Source organism: Idiotropiscis lumnitzeri, chromosome 4 (assembly GCF_059441095.1).
Source record: "Idiotropiscis lumnitzeri isolate Australia: NSW breed Sydney's pygmy pipehorse chromosome 4, RoL_Ilum_1.0, whole genome shotgun sequence".
NCBI lineage: Eukaryota > Metazoa > Chordata > Actinopteri > Syngnathiformes > Syngnathidae > Idiotropiscis > Idiotropiscis lumnitzeri.
The window spans coordinates 21525218-21540293 of NC_142394.1; the positions used below are offsets into that span (position 1 = coordinate 21525218).

The window sequence follows — 15076 nt, forward strand, 5'->3', positions numbered from 1 at the left end:
ATTTGTTCATGCAGAAAGTTGTCCTTTCGGAACAGGAATACATTCGGCAGTTCCTTTAGGGAATTTAAGTAATATTTTAACACTGATCATGGGCCACACTGGAAAGAGCACGACATGAGATTATATATTACAGCTGCAGCTGTTGTGAAATGCGCGATAAAAATACAGTTGTATTGTATTGTATAAATATAGCAGAATAAATTATGTGGAAAAAAAGCTTAATGTTTTTTTTTCTTGTTATATTTTGACTTTAATCTCATACTATTATGACTTTATTCTTAAAAATTACAACCCCATTCTTGTAAGACAATTTTACAACTCTAAAAAAAAAAAAAAAAAAATTATTCTCATGAACTATTATGATTTAAATCGTCTAAAAAATATGGCTGTTGTAAAAAAGAACGCGTCATTATTTTTTTTAATGATTTTTTTCCCTGGATACAAAAGTGACGACTATAAAACAGGGTGACATTATTCTTTTAATATGAATTGTTTCCCACTAAATTATGAATTTATTTTAAAAAAAAATCCTATTCTTTTTATTGAAGAAATATGACTACTATAAGTAAGCCATTCTTCTTGTAGCGTGACAATGAATTTCTTTCCTATTAAAAAACATGAGTACCAGTATTTAAAAAAGCCATTATTTTCATTACCATTTTCCTTAAACAACAAATTATAAAAAGTACACCATTGTTTTTTATAAATAGGATGTTCTCTAAACTTTATTCTGAAAACAAATGTGCCATTATTCATCACATAGTATGATGACATTTTTTCCTAAATAATAAAATAATTAATTCTTGAAAAAAAAACTATTATTCTTAAAATATTACTTTTTGTGACTTTCAGTAAAAAAATTTGAAATTATTCTTGGAATCATATAAAAAAATTCTTAAAATATACAACTTACCACCGTCATAGATGTATTTTTCTCTCTTGCGTTTTGAAAGAGGATAAAAAAAAATAGACAATCAAGCAAAACTACCGTCATCAGACACTTTATTACATCAGTCAGTTTAATTTTTGGTTCTACTTGACACAAAAAAAAAGCAAAGCAAAGCACGCTTGTTGCCACAATGTGATGATAGTTTTGTTTGACTTTTGAGGCGACTTTTTCCCCCACAAAATTGTGGTTGAACACCAAATTGTAGCACTTTTGTTCGCCACTGTCGCTTCCACTGTATTCCACGATGTGGTGTGCAAAAGAAGAAGCGTCCCGGCTGCAGACGTTTTAATCTTCAAGGAGGTTTTTCATATCTGTTGATAGGTCTCTCCGCCTGAGGGCAAAATAATAATCTGTGAGCGAGGATGATCAAAAACAATAAACAGAAAATATGCGCGTGACGGGAACTCGGAATAAGAAACATGCGCGCAACAGATATGTGCCAATAGGCGCCGAGAAGACGAGCAGACGCGGCCTCTGCTCACAAATTTACGTTCTCATGAAAGCAAACAGCTTCCTCAATTAGGATTCCAGCAAAACATATTTGGCTTCACGTGCAACATTTTGATAAATAACGGAGAAAGTCCGGTGAGTGACTGGGTTAGGAAAATAGTGTATTTTACAACCTGGAATCACTGTTCGATGCCTGTTTCCAAAAGGCTTAGATGAACTTTATAGCAGGAAAAGTTCTGGTTTGTAACAGCTTCTCCACTTTCCAGTAGCTCAAGTCAGTTTAAAAACCACGACAGTAAGCCACTATTATTTCCAAGGGAGACCTGCCGCGAACAGCGGGGGGAAAATAACCCTTAAAAATGCCTTTATTAGTATTGCAAACTGTAAATACAGCACGTAATATAATTTTTATCATTTCAACTCATCATCTTGTCAGAAAATAATAAATTGCTTAAAGATGATTTGGGGGAAGAAATTCACATGAATATGGACTGCAAGTGAAGACTATGTAACTTCTGCTAACAACCCGGACGAAAATGAGCTCCTCCCCAACGTATGAAGTTGCTGAGTTTCATCACTTCAACATGTTTATTGTAAAACAATTACTACTTTCCTATTAGCCAGTATAATATTTAGCACACTGCTGTGGTATCTTAAAGTGCTATAGAAAAATAAAGCAAGAGCTAGTTTACTCCAGGTGGCACGATGACCTCACAGTGCAGAGGTCGTGGATTCGATCCCGGCTCCGGCCTTCCTGTGTGGAGTTTGCATGTTCTTCCCGTGCCTGCGTTGGTTTGCTCCCACATTCCAAAAACATGCATGGCCGGTTGATTGGACACTCGAACTTGCCCCTAGGTATGAGCGTGAGCGCAGAGGGTTGTTCGTCTTTGTGTGCCCTGCGATTGGCTGGCAGCCAGTTCAGGGTGTTCCCCGCCTACTGCCCGAAGATAGCTGGGATAGGCTCCAGCACCCCCGTGACCCTTGTGAGGAGAAGCGGTACTGAAAATGGATGGATGGATAGTCCACGCAAAAACAGTCACGATTCGGCAGCATGGTGGTTACTTGCTTACTTACACTAATATATGAAGACAGTATCTTTACTTACAAGTGACTCGACAAACAAGTTGTAGAGGCAAAAGAAGTCGCCCGTTTTTTTTTTATTTTGTTTTTATCGACTTGCTAGGAAAAATACAAGCACTATATGGCTATATATAAAATTTAACTTAGCACAAAGAGAATATTAAATTATGTATTTAACCAAACTGTGTAACGTGGTATGATGAGAGTCCGCTAACCGAATGCGAGCACACGACGCAAAGCGTCATTGATATGTTGCTTGAACTGGCACTGATGTTGCGGCATTACACTGCTTTAAGCAACTGATACTAGAACACAAACTATACAGCAGCACATGTTGACAGACAGTACAACTACTCTCAGGCATATGTTATTAATACTCTGTAAAAAAAAAAAAAAAAAAAAAAACCAACAGCTCATATACAAATTCTGTTTGCATTATACTGCCCCCTGGAGGTCAAAGTGTACACACACTAGAAGGAGCAGCAATGAATTAATTATCACAATATGATTTTATTAAGTGCAAATCATTTCTGTGATTTTTTTTTATTTAAAAAAAAACACCTTGACAAAATGCTGGTGTTTTATGGGTGACTGGAAACAATTAATGGCACTTCCATGAATTTCAGTCAAAGAGCGAGGACATTTTTTGCAAAACCTTGTATTTGCGTCTATTAGAGAGTAAATGAAACTACAGCATTGATTTAATTGCATGGTATCAATAATGATCAACACCAATGCGGGGACTGACATAATCGCAATCGGCATCACAAAAATCAAGCAAAAATTTCCACCAGACAGACATAAAACCAAAGAAACCAATAAAACACTAAGAAAACGAATCTCCAACCCAGAAGTAATTACTTACACACACTGTTCAGTAAACCTCTCGGAGATTTACAGATGTCAGCAGTGATGTCAGTGAGGACTTTAATGTGGCAAAAACTTCATGAAAGTCCAAAAGATGGAGCGAGCATAAATCGCGCTCATGAGTTCACAGTAGGGTCGAGGTTGTGCGCAAAAACAGGGCTACAAATGTTTGGCGTGTAAACACCTGAATGCGAGACAGTACTTGTGTCAAAGTCAATTTCCCTATTTCAGCTCTTGAAGCTGCAGACAGACGTTGGATGACGTTTAAGTCGGGGGTGGGGTACACGAGCAGTCATCAACATGTCAGTCGGGGTCTCGGTGGAGCTATTTTCATGCTGCCTCACGACGACGATTAGAAATATTACCTAGATGTCAGTTTAAAAATATGCTAGCATCGCGTAACGCTAATCCAGGTGTGGGCAAACTACAACCCGGGGGCTACATGCGGCCTGTTAAACGTTTTAATCCGGCCCGCCAAACTAAAATAAATTGATAAACAAACATTGTTAATATTTTATTTTCTAAATACTCTGGTGTGTCAAACATATATTTTGTTGTAATGCTTTTGTTCATTTTTATTTAAAATTAAAAGTTTTTTTTTTTTTCTCCGATGAGGTGAGGTAACCAAAACACTCCATCCATCTGCTCCTGGTCTGGCCCCTCTGTCAAATTTTAGAACCCATTGTGGCCCACCAATCAAAAAGTTTGCCAATCCCTGCTCTAAACGCTGCTTTTTAGTCATAATACTACTACAAATTTGAAATTCAAAGGAAAACTGGGTGACAAATTGGAAAAAGTGAAAGTAGATCACTAACTTGACATGGGCCGGTTTACCAAGGCTTTAAAACATCAAGGTTTTAATAACCGCTAATACTGACTGTCTTCTTTTCTTTAGTTGAGGGAACTTCTAAAATATGATTGGCTGCTCGCTACTTGAAGTAAATTGCCTCTTATTGACTTTTTTTCCCCTCCGCCTCGGTGAGCAGAGAGGGGAGGGGTGAGCAATCACTGTGCAAACACTGATGCCATTCTGCACTGTTGATTAATGTGAAATATCCAAAAAATAAAAAATAGTGCCAACCCCTGAGGACAAAATCGTCCTGCAACAGATTGAGTTGGTCTTGTAAAGGTCTAGGAATCATGTCTGCATCTTGAACTTTCTTCCATCCTAACATTTTCCCTCCAGCGGTCCCTGTTCCTCCAGCAAGATTGTCTTGCTCTCTATCTTGAAAAAAATAAAAAAATATCATCTGCACTCAATCTAAATAATTATCCCGAGCAAATGCACAGCAGAGCCAGCGTAAGAGGTGCGGGGGAATGGAGCACGGAGGCTATTGGCAAATCAGCAGCCTGTGCTTATTAGTCATCTCGGCTGCCTTGGAAAGATGGTTTGGGATACACGCCACGAGAAACTGATGTGGCTCCAGTGCCCGAAAATCAAAGTCTGATGACTCAAGCTAGCGGCAGACATCGGCGTTAGAATGTCTATCAAACGTCTTCTTATTTAGATATTTCAACATTAGCTTTAAAAAAAAAACAAACTGAGGAAAAAAGATGACAAACTAGCTTTACAGTTGCTGTCAGGGTGTGAATGCCTCAGAGGAGCTTTTGTACCGCATTCAAGTTTCAATCAAAAGCCGCCCCACACACGGCGTAAACTAAAAGCTCCGATTGGACTCCAGGGCTCTGAGTACACAACAAATCCACGGGGGGAAACTGACAGCCACTCTCAGATGAATATCTTCGTGTTAAATTTCAACTTCACCCCCAAGAATTGCGCGCCGTCGCGTTCCGAACCTCTCCGAAAAGCCCCTTTATAGTTGAAGGATGGTCCCGAAAAAAGAAAATAATCAAAAGTCCTCCTAGACTCCTCGTCTTTATTTACGCAGCGACCTTTAAAGGAACGTGGTGTCGTAATGCGACCTTAAGATAACACTTTCAAGAATCATGTTGTCTTGGCTTGTAATAATAAGTCTGACGCGACGGTGACCTCGGATCACCTGCTCTCGCGGTCTGGTGTGTTAGCATTAGCGTCAGCGCTAGCGTTCCAGTTCATAGTTGTGTGATGTGTGTGTTCACTAAAACAATAAGGGAATGTTTATTTCCAGACATGATGATATAACACAGATGCGTTCTATTAGCGTTTGGCTCGACCGTCTTTAGCTTCTGACTACGTGTTTGTCGGTGATCAAATACACATTTATCACTGCTGTCTATTTGTATTCAAAACTAATGGAAGCAAATTGCATCCCAGAGAAGGAGGAGCAGAAATGAATGTTCCACGATAGGCAATGGTGAGAAGTAAAAAAGTACAAATACTATTCCCACAATGTAAAGAAGATGGAAGTCAATATACACACACACAATTCATTTCAGATATCATTCGGACAGACGTGAGGAAATTGACAGCTTAGGATTTTCTGTTTTTATAGGAGTTTCTATCCCGACTGCAGTCCAGTGCCAGTTTAAGAAACATAAATGTCATTAATGATATACTGTAGTTTTACTTTATTTTTACTATAAGGCACACCTGTATATAAGCCGCAGCAAATCTTTTTTTAGAAAAAAAACAAACAACAAAAAAAAAACAACACGATATACAAGCCACATCAGGCTATAAGTCGCAGTTTTCTATGTTGAAAAAAATTGTTCTTTTGTGCATGTACAGAACGATTTTGTACTGTGAATGCACAGATACATAAACAGATTATTAAAACAGTGGCTTTTAACACGGCAACAACTTTGCTCATTAAAGCAGAACAGACCCAAGAGAAAAAAAAAATCGAGATTTATTTAGCGTATTTTCTGAACTATAGAGCGCCCCTAGTGGTGAAAGAAAAATGCACAGAAAAGCTGCACCGTTGTATTAGCCGCATGGTTCAAAATCTAGAAAGGAAAAAAGTAGCAGTTTATGGTCCGGAAAATACGGTATATGGTATTATCAGGAGTATTTCTTCAAGTTGGACGAAATACAACTTCACTGAAGGCCTCGGTGTGAAATGCACGGCCCACCACTACATGCCGGAATTACTTCCCACCACTGGCATGACAATGAAATCATAAAATATCGTCTGGTTGCGTCATGCGGGCGTCTCCTGCCTGCTGAAGACAGTTTGGACTTCAGAGAGTTGTTTCCTCACGAACATACGCAGCCGTCAGACAAAATAAAAACAGCTCTTGAAAGTTCGGCCAGTTCCGCCGGCTTTCTATAGAGCAACAGATGGACTCGTTCTCTCTGTGTTGTCAACCTGCTTTCTCTCTCAAGGTCAGACTTTGTAAAACCGCAAAGTTGAGGTCCAACAGGACACGAGGCGAGATAAGCGCAGGGTGGGGGGGGGGGCACCAGCTCTTTGGCTTTGCGTTTTGAAAGATTTACAGTACATCAAAGCCAGTTGCCAAACGCAAACGCTCCACAAGATGGACAGCCGCCAACCACCTGCGTCGCCAACTGTACAAAACAGAACATCTTTTTTTTTTACCACCTTGAGACTGACTCTGAAATGCACTTAAGCTGTTTTTGTTTAGACTTTTGGCTTCTCCCGTCAAGATTTCCACAGCGAGCCACTAGCATGATTTTGTGTAGTACTAAAAAACTAAGAATTATGTTTGACTTTCAATCAAATACAACGGAGAGCTAGCAGATAGTGTCGCCATAGCTTTCCTAACAAATCATTCGCAAAGCTGACATCAAACAAGTTCCTTTAAAATGGTGATGGACGGGAAATAAATAAATAAATAAATACATAAATTAAAAAATATATATATATATATATATATTTTTTTTTTTTTACCTTATAAGTCCACAAGATCTCAGTCAAATAATTTACCTCTGTGTTTAACTAAGGATAGACTGAAATCAACCGTACAAAAAAAAAATGTTCAGATACTAACACAAGGTACCACTTAAAGAATAATATAAATAAATAAAATAAATAAATAAAAACAAACAAAACAAAATTTACATCAAGTATTTGTACTACTATGAGAAAAGGTTTGAAAAAAGTCATATTACTGGTGCAACTTTGCATACGTTGAAAAAAAAAACAAGCTTATTTTTGCAAAGGGATAGAAAGTACTGATTTTTTTTTTTTAATTGAAGACGGTAAAAGTAAAAAGTTGTCAGAAAAATAAATACTCTAGTACAGTACTTTTCTACTTCCCACCACTAAATCTTAATTAACATAAAAGCTGTGAAGAGATTCCAGTGCCCGCAAAGTATCAAAGACCACTTTTAGGTTAGGAAACGCTCCGCCTCGGAATACTCGTGTTTTTTTAAAGTCTTCTATTTCATTCCCGCAACCAAAAAACCCAGACATTCTCCACCGGTCTGCTGTCTTTGAAGACTTGTTCTTTTAATATTCTGGAACATTTCTCTCTTTGGTTCTTTCACCGTGTTTTTGAATGGTTTTATTTCCGTGTCTAAACGACGGGCGCGTTCGGATTTTCCAAGTCAAAGTCATTTTATGATCACAAAAGTCTTCCAAAAGACAATCATCTTCCATTGGAGTAACTGGAGCTCAGGTTTTTGAGTTTGTTTCTGGTCTTCAGTGTTAATTGTCCGAGAATAGACCGGCTAAATACTTGAACGTTTGACTCTCTGGGTACTCCACCATGTTTTCATATGCTTTTTGAGGGGGGGGGGACCTTGTTGGACCTTCCAAGTAAAATTCCTTTTATGATTATCAAAAGTCTTCCAAAAGACCATCATCACTCATTCGGGTAAATGCAGCTCAGTTTGATTTTTGTTTCATTTTTTTATTATTATTATTATTATTTTATTTTTTTTTGCTACTGGTCTTAGATTTCCAAGAAAAGATAAGCTATATTAACTTGAACTCTCTTCCATCGTGTTTTTAATTTCAACATTTCCAATTGGAAAAAAATAAAAAGCAAATTGAAATCATGTATCATGAAACCTGTATTAACACGAATAAACATTTTCACCCGTCATACAAGGTAGAAGACCTTCACCACTTTCTAATGCTTAACTGTAGTGAACTCCTGAAATTTGAAAAATGAGAATTATTTTCCATAATAAACAGGGTGATGCGGCTTTCGTAATGATTCGAGTCTTAGATATGTAAAAGATAAATAACAAAACGTATTTTGCCGACTGGTACATTAGTATTTTATTTTTGGAGTTACAAATCATCGCTTTGGACACGTTTGTGGCAAAAATGCCTCAACAATATTTAATCTCCACACCCTTGCAGTCTAAAAAAGAGCTGCGGTACCCCCTGGACGGCAGCCGGACGGCCAATCCCAGGGCACATATAGACAAAGAAATATTCACACTCAAATTCACAATCATGGACAATTTAGAGTCTTCAGTGAACATAAGAAGCGTGTTTTTTGATTGTGGGAGGAAGCTGAAGTGTCCGGAGGAAACGTTCACAGTTCTATTCTTGCACACAATAACTGGTTCTCAAAACAGTATTAGATACCTGCTCGTGGCGCTCCTCATATGTGATCTTCACTTCGTCATCAGTGTTCCATGACGACATACCGCTTCTGAAGAGAAAATAAGGAATTGTATTAATTTTACACATTAGACATTTTAGTCATAACACTTGAATGGTTTCCCGTCAAGTTGATTGCTCTTCTGCTGACCCGTTAAAGCAGTCGCCGTCCTGTAGGGGGCAGTGTTCGGTCTGTTGGTGCACTTGATCGTGCGACTTCTTCCACTGTTCCGCCTTACTTTCCAGCGTACGAACTTGCTGAAGCAGACCGTCTCTCTGCTCCAAAAAATAGTCTTTAAAGCTGAAAAAAAAATGGATGCATTCAGACAAATGTTAATTTTTAGGATATTATTTTCATCAATATTAATAGTTTTAATATTATTGTTACAGTGTTGCCCATTCACTTTAAAAAATACAAATAAAAAATAATTTTTTTTTCTACCAAAATAAAGTATGTTCCAAAATATTGGAGAACAATATTGGTAAAACAATGAAACAGCAATTAAGTTCAAGCGCTGCTGGCAGGTCAATACATGTACACGGCAAATCAAATCACCACCTCTTCAGGAGATTTGCGATGAGAGATGTTGTTTTGTCTCTCATGAGGAAAACCTTGCATGTGTAAATATACTTAATTGAATAGTCACTCACAAATCAATTCTACTGGCCAATCCCCAAATGATGCGTTTACGCATTATGAAGCAATTTGAAAATACCGTGAAAACAAATCTGTTACCACTCCTGAAAGCTCAACAATTTGAAAAATGCTCCGTCTCTTCCCTTACTCTATGAGATCCTTGCAGCGTATGTCACCTCAAGATTGAAAGTGGGTTTTTTTTGGGGTTTTTTTTAGAAACGAATGAGTGACAAGTATTTAAGTTAGATATATATGCCAGGATGGCCGAGTGGTCTAAGGCGCCGCGTTCAGGACCCAGTCTCCCCAGGAGGCCTGGGTTCGAATCTCGAATTTCCCCATTGTGGGACTAATAAAGGCTATATTATTAGGGAAAGCTTGTTTTGTTAAAAATGGATCGCTGCAATTACTCTGTACAAAATGAAGCTGTCAGCCAAGAAATTAGGATGCTTAATTGATTTGCGCCGAGAACACCGCCTCATCAGCTCATCACTTAAGCAATTAGTTAGCGTTTTAAATAGGCGATTGAACACGACTATATGGTGCTGTTGGGTCGATGTTAGTGCGCAATGGTATATGATAGCAATATGACGTATAATACCAAATTAAAGGTTGCCACGTTGATAACTACCTAAATTTGACCGCAAAAACCTACTTGCCGGTTCATCTAAATCCAAAGTTCCAAAGTTACCCTTTGACAACATTGTACTTTAATGCAAAAAAAAAAAAAAAAAAAACACCACCATCCCTTTCCACATACAAACATGTCTAAACTATGAACATTTAACCTTGGGGTGTTGAGGCTGCATCCCACCTTTTGACGCACGTCATCCAGTAGCGCTGTTGTTGACACAGCCACTCAAACTCCTCTAGTGTTTCTTGGAGCTTCCTCGCACCGCTGTCATTTTCTCGTTGCAGAGCTCTCACCTCAGAAACATCATCAATCATGATTATTAATATCTACACTAAAAAAAACAGGAAGTAGTCAACAACAACTAAAGCAGCACTTTAAAACAGTTTTATGATCTCATTAGGCTTTTTTTTTTTAATGCACGCGACTTGGCTTGTGCACATGCAATGAATGATAATTGTAGATTTTGGACGGTTCGTGGTTTGATTGACTGGTTAGGAGTTGTCCAACTCAAGTGTAAATTTTCAAGAAGAAGAAGAAAAAAAAAATCTTGACGCGTAGGAATGTTGCAAGATTTCCCCGGTTGCTAATGTAGCGTTTCATCATTCCTGGATGAATTTGGCTTCACGCTTGACAAAGACAAATAGCTAACACTTGCACTTGAAACCTCCATTTGCAGGCTTGTCTCTGACAGACAAGAACAAGAGAGTTGAGCAACCCTGACATCTGCTGGACAAAAGAGGTAAAGCAGAATATTTCATCGCCTCTGAATGATACTGATTAGTTTTCTCCTCCTTTAGGATCAATTAATGTGTTGTATTGAGTGTTTTATGGTTTGCATTATTATGGCTCTATTTATATGATGGAAATAAATCATTCAATTCTGCCTTAACCCCCCTAAAAATCAGATTTTTGCAGCATTATAAGCCTCTAATATATTGGATCAAATGCATGATATATCTCATGTATGTATTTATGGGGGGTAGTATTTATCTGATGATAATAAAGCTAATTCAAATTTTTGGGTGCGCAAATATTAGATACACCAGCATAACCTTATGAAAAAGAACAAGAATGTTAAATATTAAACCAACTGTTCAAAAGTTTGAGGTCATTTAGAATTTCCCCAATCTTCTAAAGAAATGTTTTTATTTCCAGTGAAGATAACATTAAATAAATCTGAAATAGTTCCTAGATGTTAATGTAGCAGAAAATGTGCTTTTCTTTCAAATAATAAGCACATTTCTAAGTGACAGTTGTTTTCCTAATTTATCATTACGGTAGTTATTGTTGCTAACCTGTTCCTCATGTGCAAAACGCAAATCCATCAGCTCCTCCGCCAGCATCTTGTTGGCGTCACGAAGCTGCTCCAACTCCGCCGTCTTCCTGGTGGCGACATGACATGAGGACATCAGTACATATTCACATTCTTTTATTTGATCTGTTCTTCATATTAAGACCACATTAGAGGAGCAAACTATTAGAAACAGCTCTCAGTATGATGCAGTTCAGAAACTACAACCACTGCAATCGTTTACATTTGCAGCGCCTCCTGGAGGCCCTCGTTCAGTGCGTCGCCGTAGGGAGCGTCGGGCTGCAACTCCGCCCGGGGGCTTTTGGCCTCCTTGCTGTGGTGCATCTGCGGCTCGGCGTGCAGCTCCTCCACCAGGCCCTCCAGCTGCACCTCGGAGCTCTCGAGGCAGAGCAGCTCCGAGCACACTTGACGCAGCAGCTCGGCATCGCGCTCACTCTCTCCTGCCAGGATGATCACACGCTTCTGTAGCAACTCCAGCAACTCCTACATACATTACATGACATTAGATAAAGTAGATGGATAGATGGACAGGTAGATGGACAGAAAGAAGAGCAGATACAGCAAAGATACACATTCCAAAGTCTCGTTACCTAGACGTAATACTTCAAAATGATTTTGTGGAGAGAACGCCTCGAGGTCAACGGAGTTCAAGGCAAGCCTAAACCTGACGCATGAGTGAGTCGGTCGTGTCGGCCCAAATTCCTGTCAAATTTAAATGCTTATAAAAACACCAGCTTAGTGGGGGTTAAGTGCCAAACTGCAAACGGCTTTCATAAAACAGCTCATTTCCAATTCAGAAAAAGACAAAAAGAAAAAATAATATAGACAATACACATAATGGACTAATTCAAAATCAAATGAATTATTCATTCATACATTATTCATATTGGCTAGGATGTGTATCCAAAAATGTGCAAACATAAAACAGCTAATGACAAACATCTGCATTTACACACTTGGCGTTAACACTATTTCACGGAACACTCATCCTCATGTAACTACAGCAATTGAGATACATGGTGCTTAGTGTTTTGCAATTTGAGAGCCTTTATTCGTCCAACAATGGGGACATCCGCACTATATGGTCAATATGGTCTTTCAAATTATGAGATCGAAGAGGTAACAAAATATTAGTATCGGGAAGAACACTTATCTCGGGTATATTTTCTAACCCATACGTTACTAAAACTGTTGTGTGCACTAAATACTCCAAGGTCAAGGTGAAATTTATCATTGTTCATTATACAGCCAGCAGTCAAGATACTTTTAGAGAACACGCACGAATAATCCAGACACATGCAAACACAATATAGAGAATGTTATGCCACATTACTTAACTCATTCACTGCCATTGACGGATATAGACGTCAAAAACTGCATTCTTTTCACCTGGCCTACTAGTGAATGAGTTAAAAGGCCAATGGAAACTGGTATGAATGAGTTCTCACATCTGTTTGCCCCACACATGAGCATAATGGATCTGCACCCTGCAAGCACTTTTTGTACATAGAAGGGATCCAAATCAGCTGATAAAAGAAAATGCAAACTCAATAAAACAAGAATATAATATTTTCATATAACCAGAGTCTACATCAAAACCTCGAAGCGTTCGATAAAAGTGCATCCGCTGATGGGCTTTAGCACAGAGTCAATGGCTTGGTCTCATGTATTAGCCCCGAGTATTTATCTCCACAGACTGGCCTTGGATAAGGACAGGGGGAGAGGCAAAGACTTCATTCAACTCATCATTTAGCATTTCATTCGTTTTAGAAACATTGATTTCGAAATCGATAAAAGCACTTACCACATGACCATGATCGTCATTTAAAAGCGTCACAATTACAGAATGATCAGCAAATATTATGACGAATCCACCCCTTTGATGACTCTGACACTCATTTGTATATACAACAAATACAAGTGTTGAGAGAACACAATTCCTGAAGGGAGACGGTGAAAGATAAAAGAACATCTGATAAAACACTTTCTTTTGTATTGTTTTCACTTTCTGTAGTCTGTAATAACTTCAAAAGTCCACTAGGCAGAAAACTAGACTAGTCAATAACTGCTGGTGCAGGTGAGCCCATCTGCTAAAATGTGAGGTTGCGTGAAACTAAAAGCTCAAGAGTAATCAATAAAAAGCTAAATTGCTCGCACCATCCAGATGGCTTTGTACAATACTTTGCTCGGTTGAAAACATACTACAACCTGACAATGAGGCACTGACGTATTGGCGTTCCTAATATTGAGTGGGGATAGTAGCTATGCTGTTTGAAATACGACACACAAGTAAATAAGATAATTTAAAAAAAGATCATTTGACAATTTCAAGAAAAAAACAAAACAAGATTAATTATTTTAGATTGTTTATTTTCATTTGGAGCACCTCGGGGCTCCTCCTTAGATACCCTCCTATTTTATGTTTACTGTGCAGTTTAAGTGGAGTAAAGAAGATCTGCCTTGATTAAAATATTTTGTAATATAATGCATGTTTCATGTGCCCTGGCACTCGATTGCTGCATGCAGTGTTTTTTTCCCTAGGTCAGTGCTGCAACGATTGGATATTTAATGCAGGGTACCCCAAAGCTCTGTCCTAGGTCCCACACCGGCTTCACTGTAAAACTTTCCGCTATACATGTTTTTTTTTTCCTTAGTGGGGAAACAATAATCCTCCTGTATTATTTTTTTTTCACAGCCTGTTTACAAAGCTCACCATTGAATTTGAATGTATTGGCCACGCGCGCCCTTCTAAAATTCTTAAGACATATCACAGATTTACTTTTTTTTGTGAAAAAATGAATGAATCTTCATAATTATCCCTAAAAATGGTTTGGATACCTATGAAGGTGTACAACATGGTGCTGATATGAATTAGGATAATTTAGCCAATTTTACAAAAGCAGTCTGCACCTGCTGCTGGTGGATGGTGCCGATAAGCTGGTCCTGTGTCCTCCTAAGATCCACGTTGCTCTTCTCCAGGTGGAAAACTTGAGCGGCCGCAGCTTGGAAGTCATTCTGAAGCTTCTTCTCCTTTTCCCTGAACAGCAGGACCTCCCTATCTGACAGCGCTGCAACCACAAGAAAGCGTGCTCAAGCACAGAATCACTTTCACAGGATGAACGTATGACTGGAATGTAACTTTAAACATTCAAATCGTGTTCCCATGTTCACACTTAAATGAAGGCCCACTTCTAACATCGTTGAACATTTAAAGGCTCATAAAGCATCAGCTTACCTTTGTCTCGAGCCAAACGTGTGCACTTGGCCGTCAGATATTGGATCTGACCGTAGTCTTCATCCCTCTGCGCTCGGAAAAACCTCCTCATGGCCCGTCTTTTCGGTTTAACTGTCACCACTTTCCCATGATTCTACAGCTTTCAGCGCCCCGGGAGGTCAAACCCTACCAGACCTCTCCTTCAGAAGTTTGAAAACAGCACTGGAGCAATTTGACTGAAGGCACACCAAAGGTGTTAATCTGAGTGAGCTATTGACAAAACAAAAAGGCGAGGCCGCTGGACGTGTTTAGGCCTACAGCTTTTTTTGTCTTTCAATAAAACAGACTTGATAAGTGACTAATAACTAAGGTGTTCTGCAAATTTATAAAATGTTGGGGCATGTTGTGTCGAGCATGCGGGGCTTACAGTGAGTCACGAAGTCAGTTCCTTTCCATTGTAAAGCATCAAATTAAAAT

At 38.7% G+C, this 15076-nt stretch overlaps 1 protein-coding gene across 1 annotated transcript; it reads right to left on the reverse strand.

Moving 5' to 3' along the window:
* Positions 1-1107: 1107 nt before the first annotated feature.
* On the reverse strand, positions 1108-14711 carry LOC148338542 (uncharacterized). Its single transcript, XM_088294837.1, has 8 exons — positions 14621-14711; positions 14296-14453; positions 11609-11868; positions 11369-11456; positions 10254-10366; positions 8957-9106; positions 8791-8857; positions 1108-1280 (listed from the first exon to the last, which is right to left on the reverse strand). Exons 1-8 carry the CDS (start codon positions 14709-14711, stop codon positions 1242-1244), a joined length of 966 nt encoding a protein of 321 aa, XP_088150963.1. The 3' UTR covers positions 1108-1241.
* Between the last annotated feature and the right edge of the window lie 365 nt (positions 14712-15076).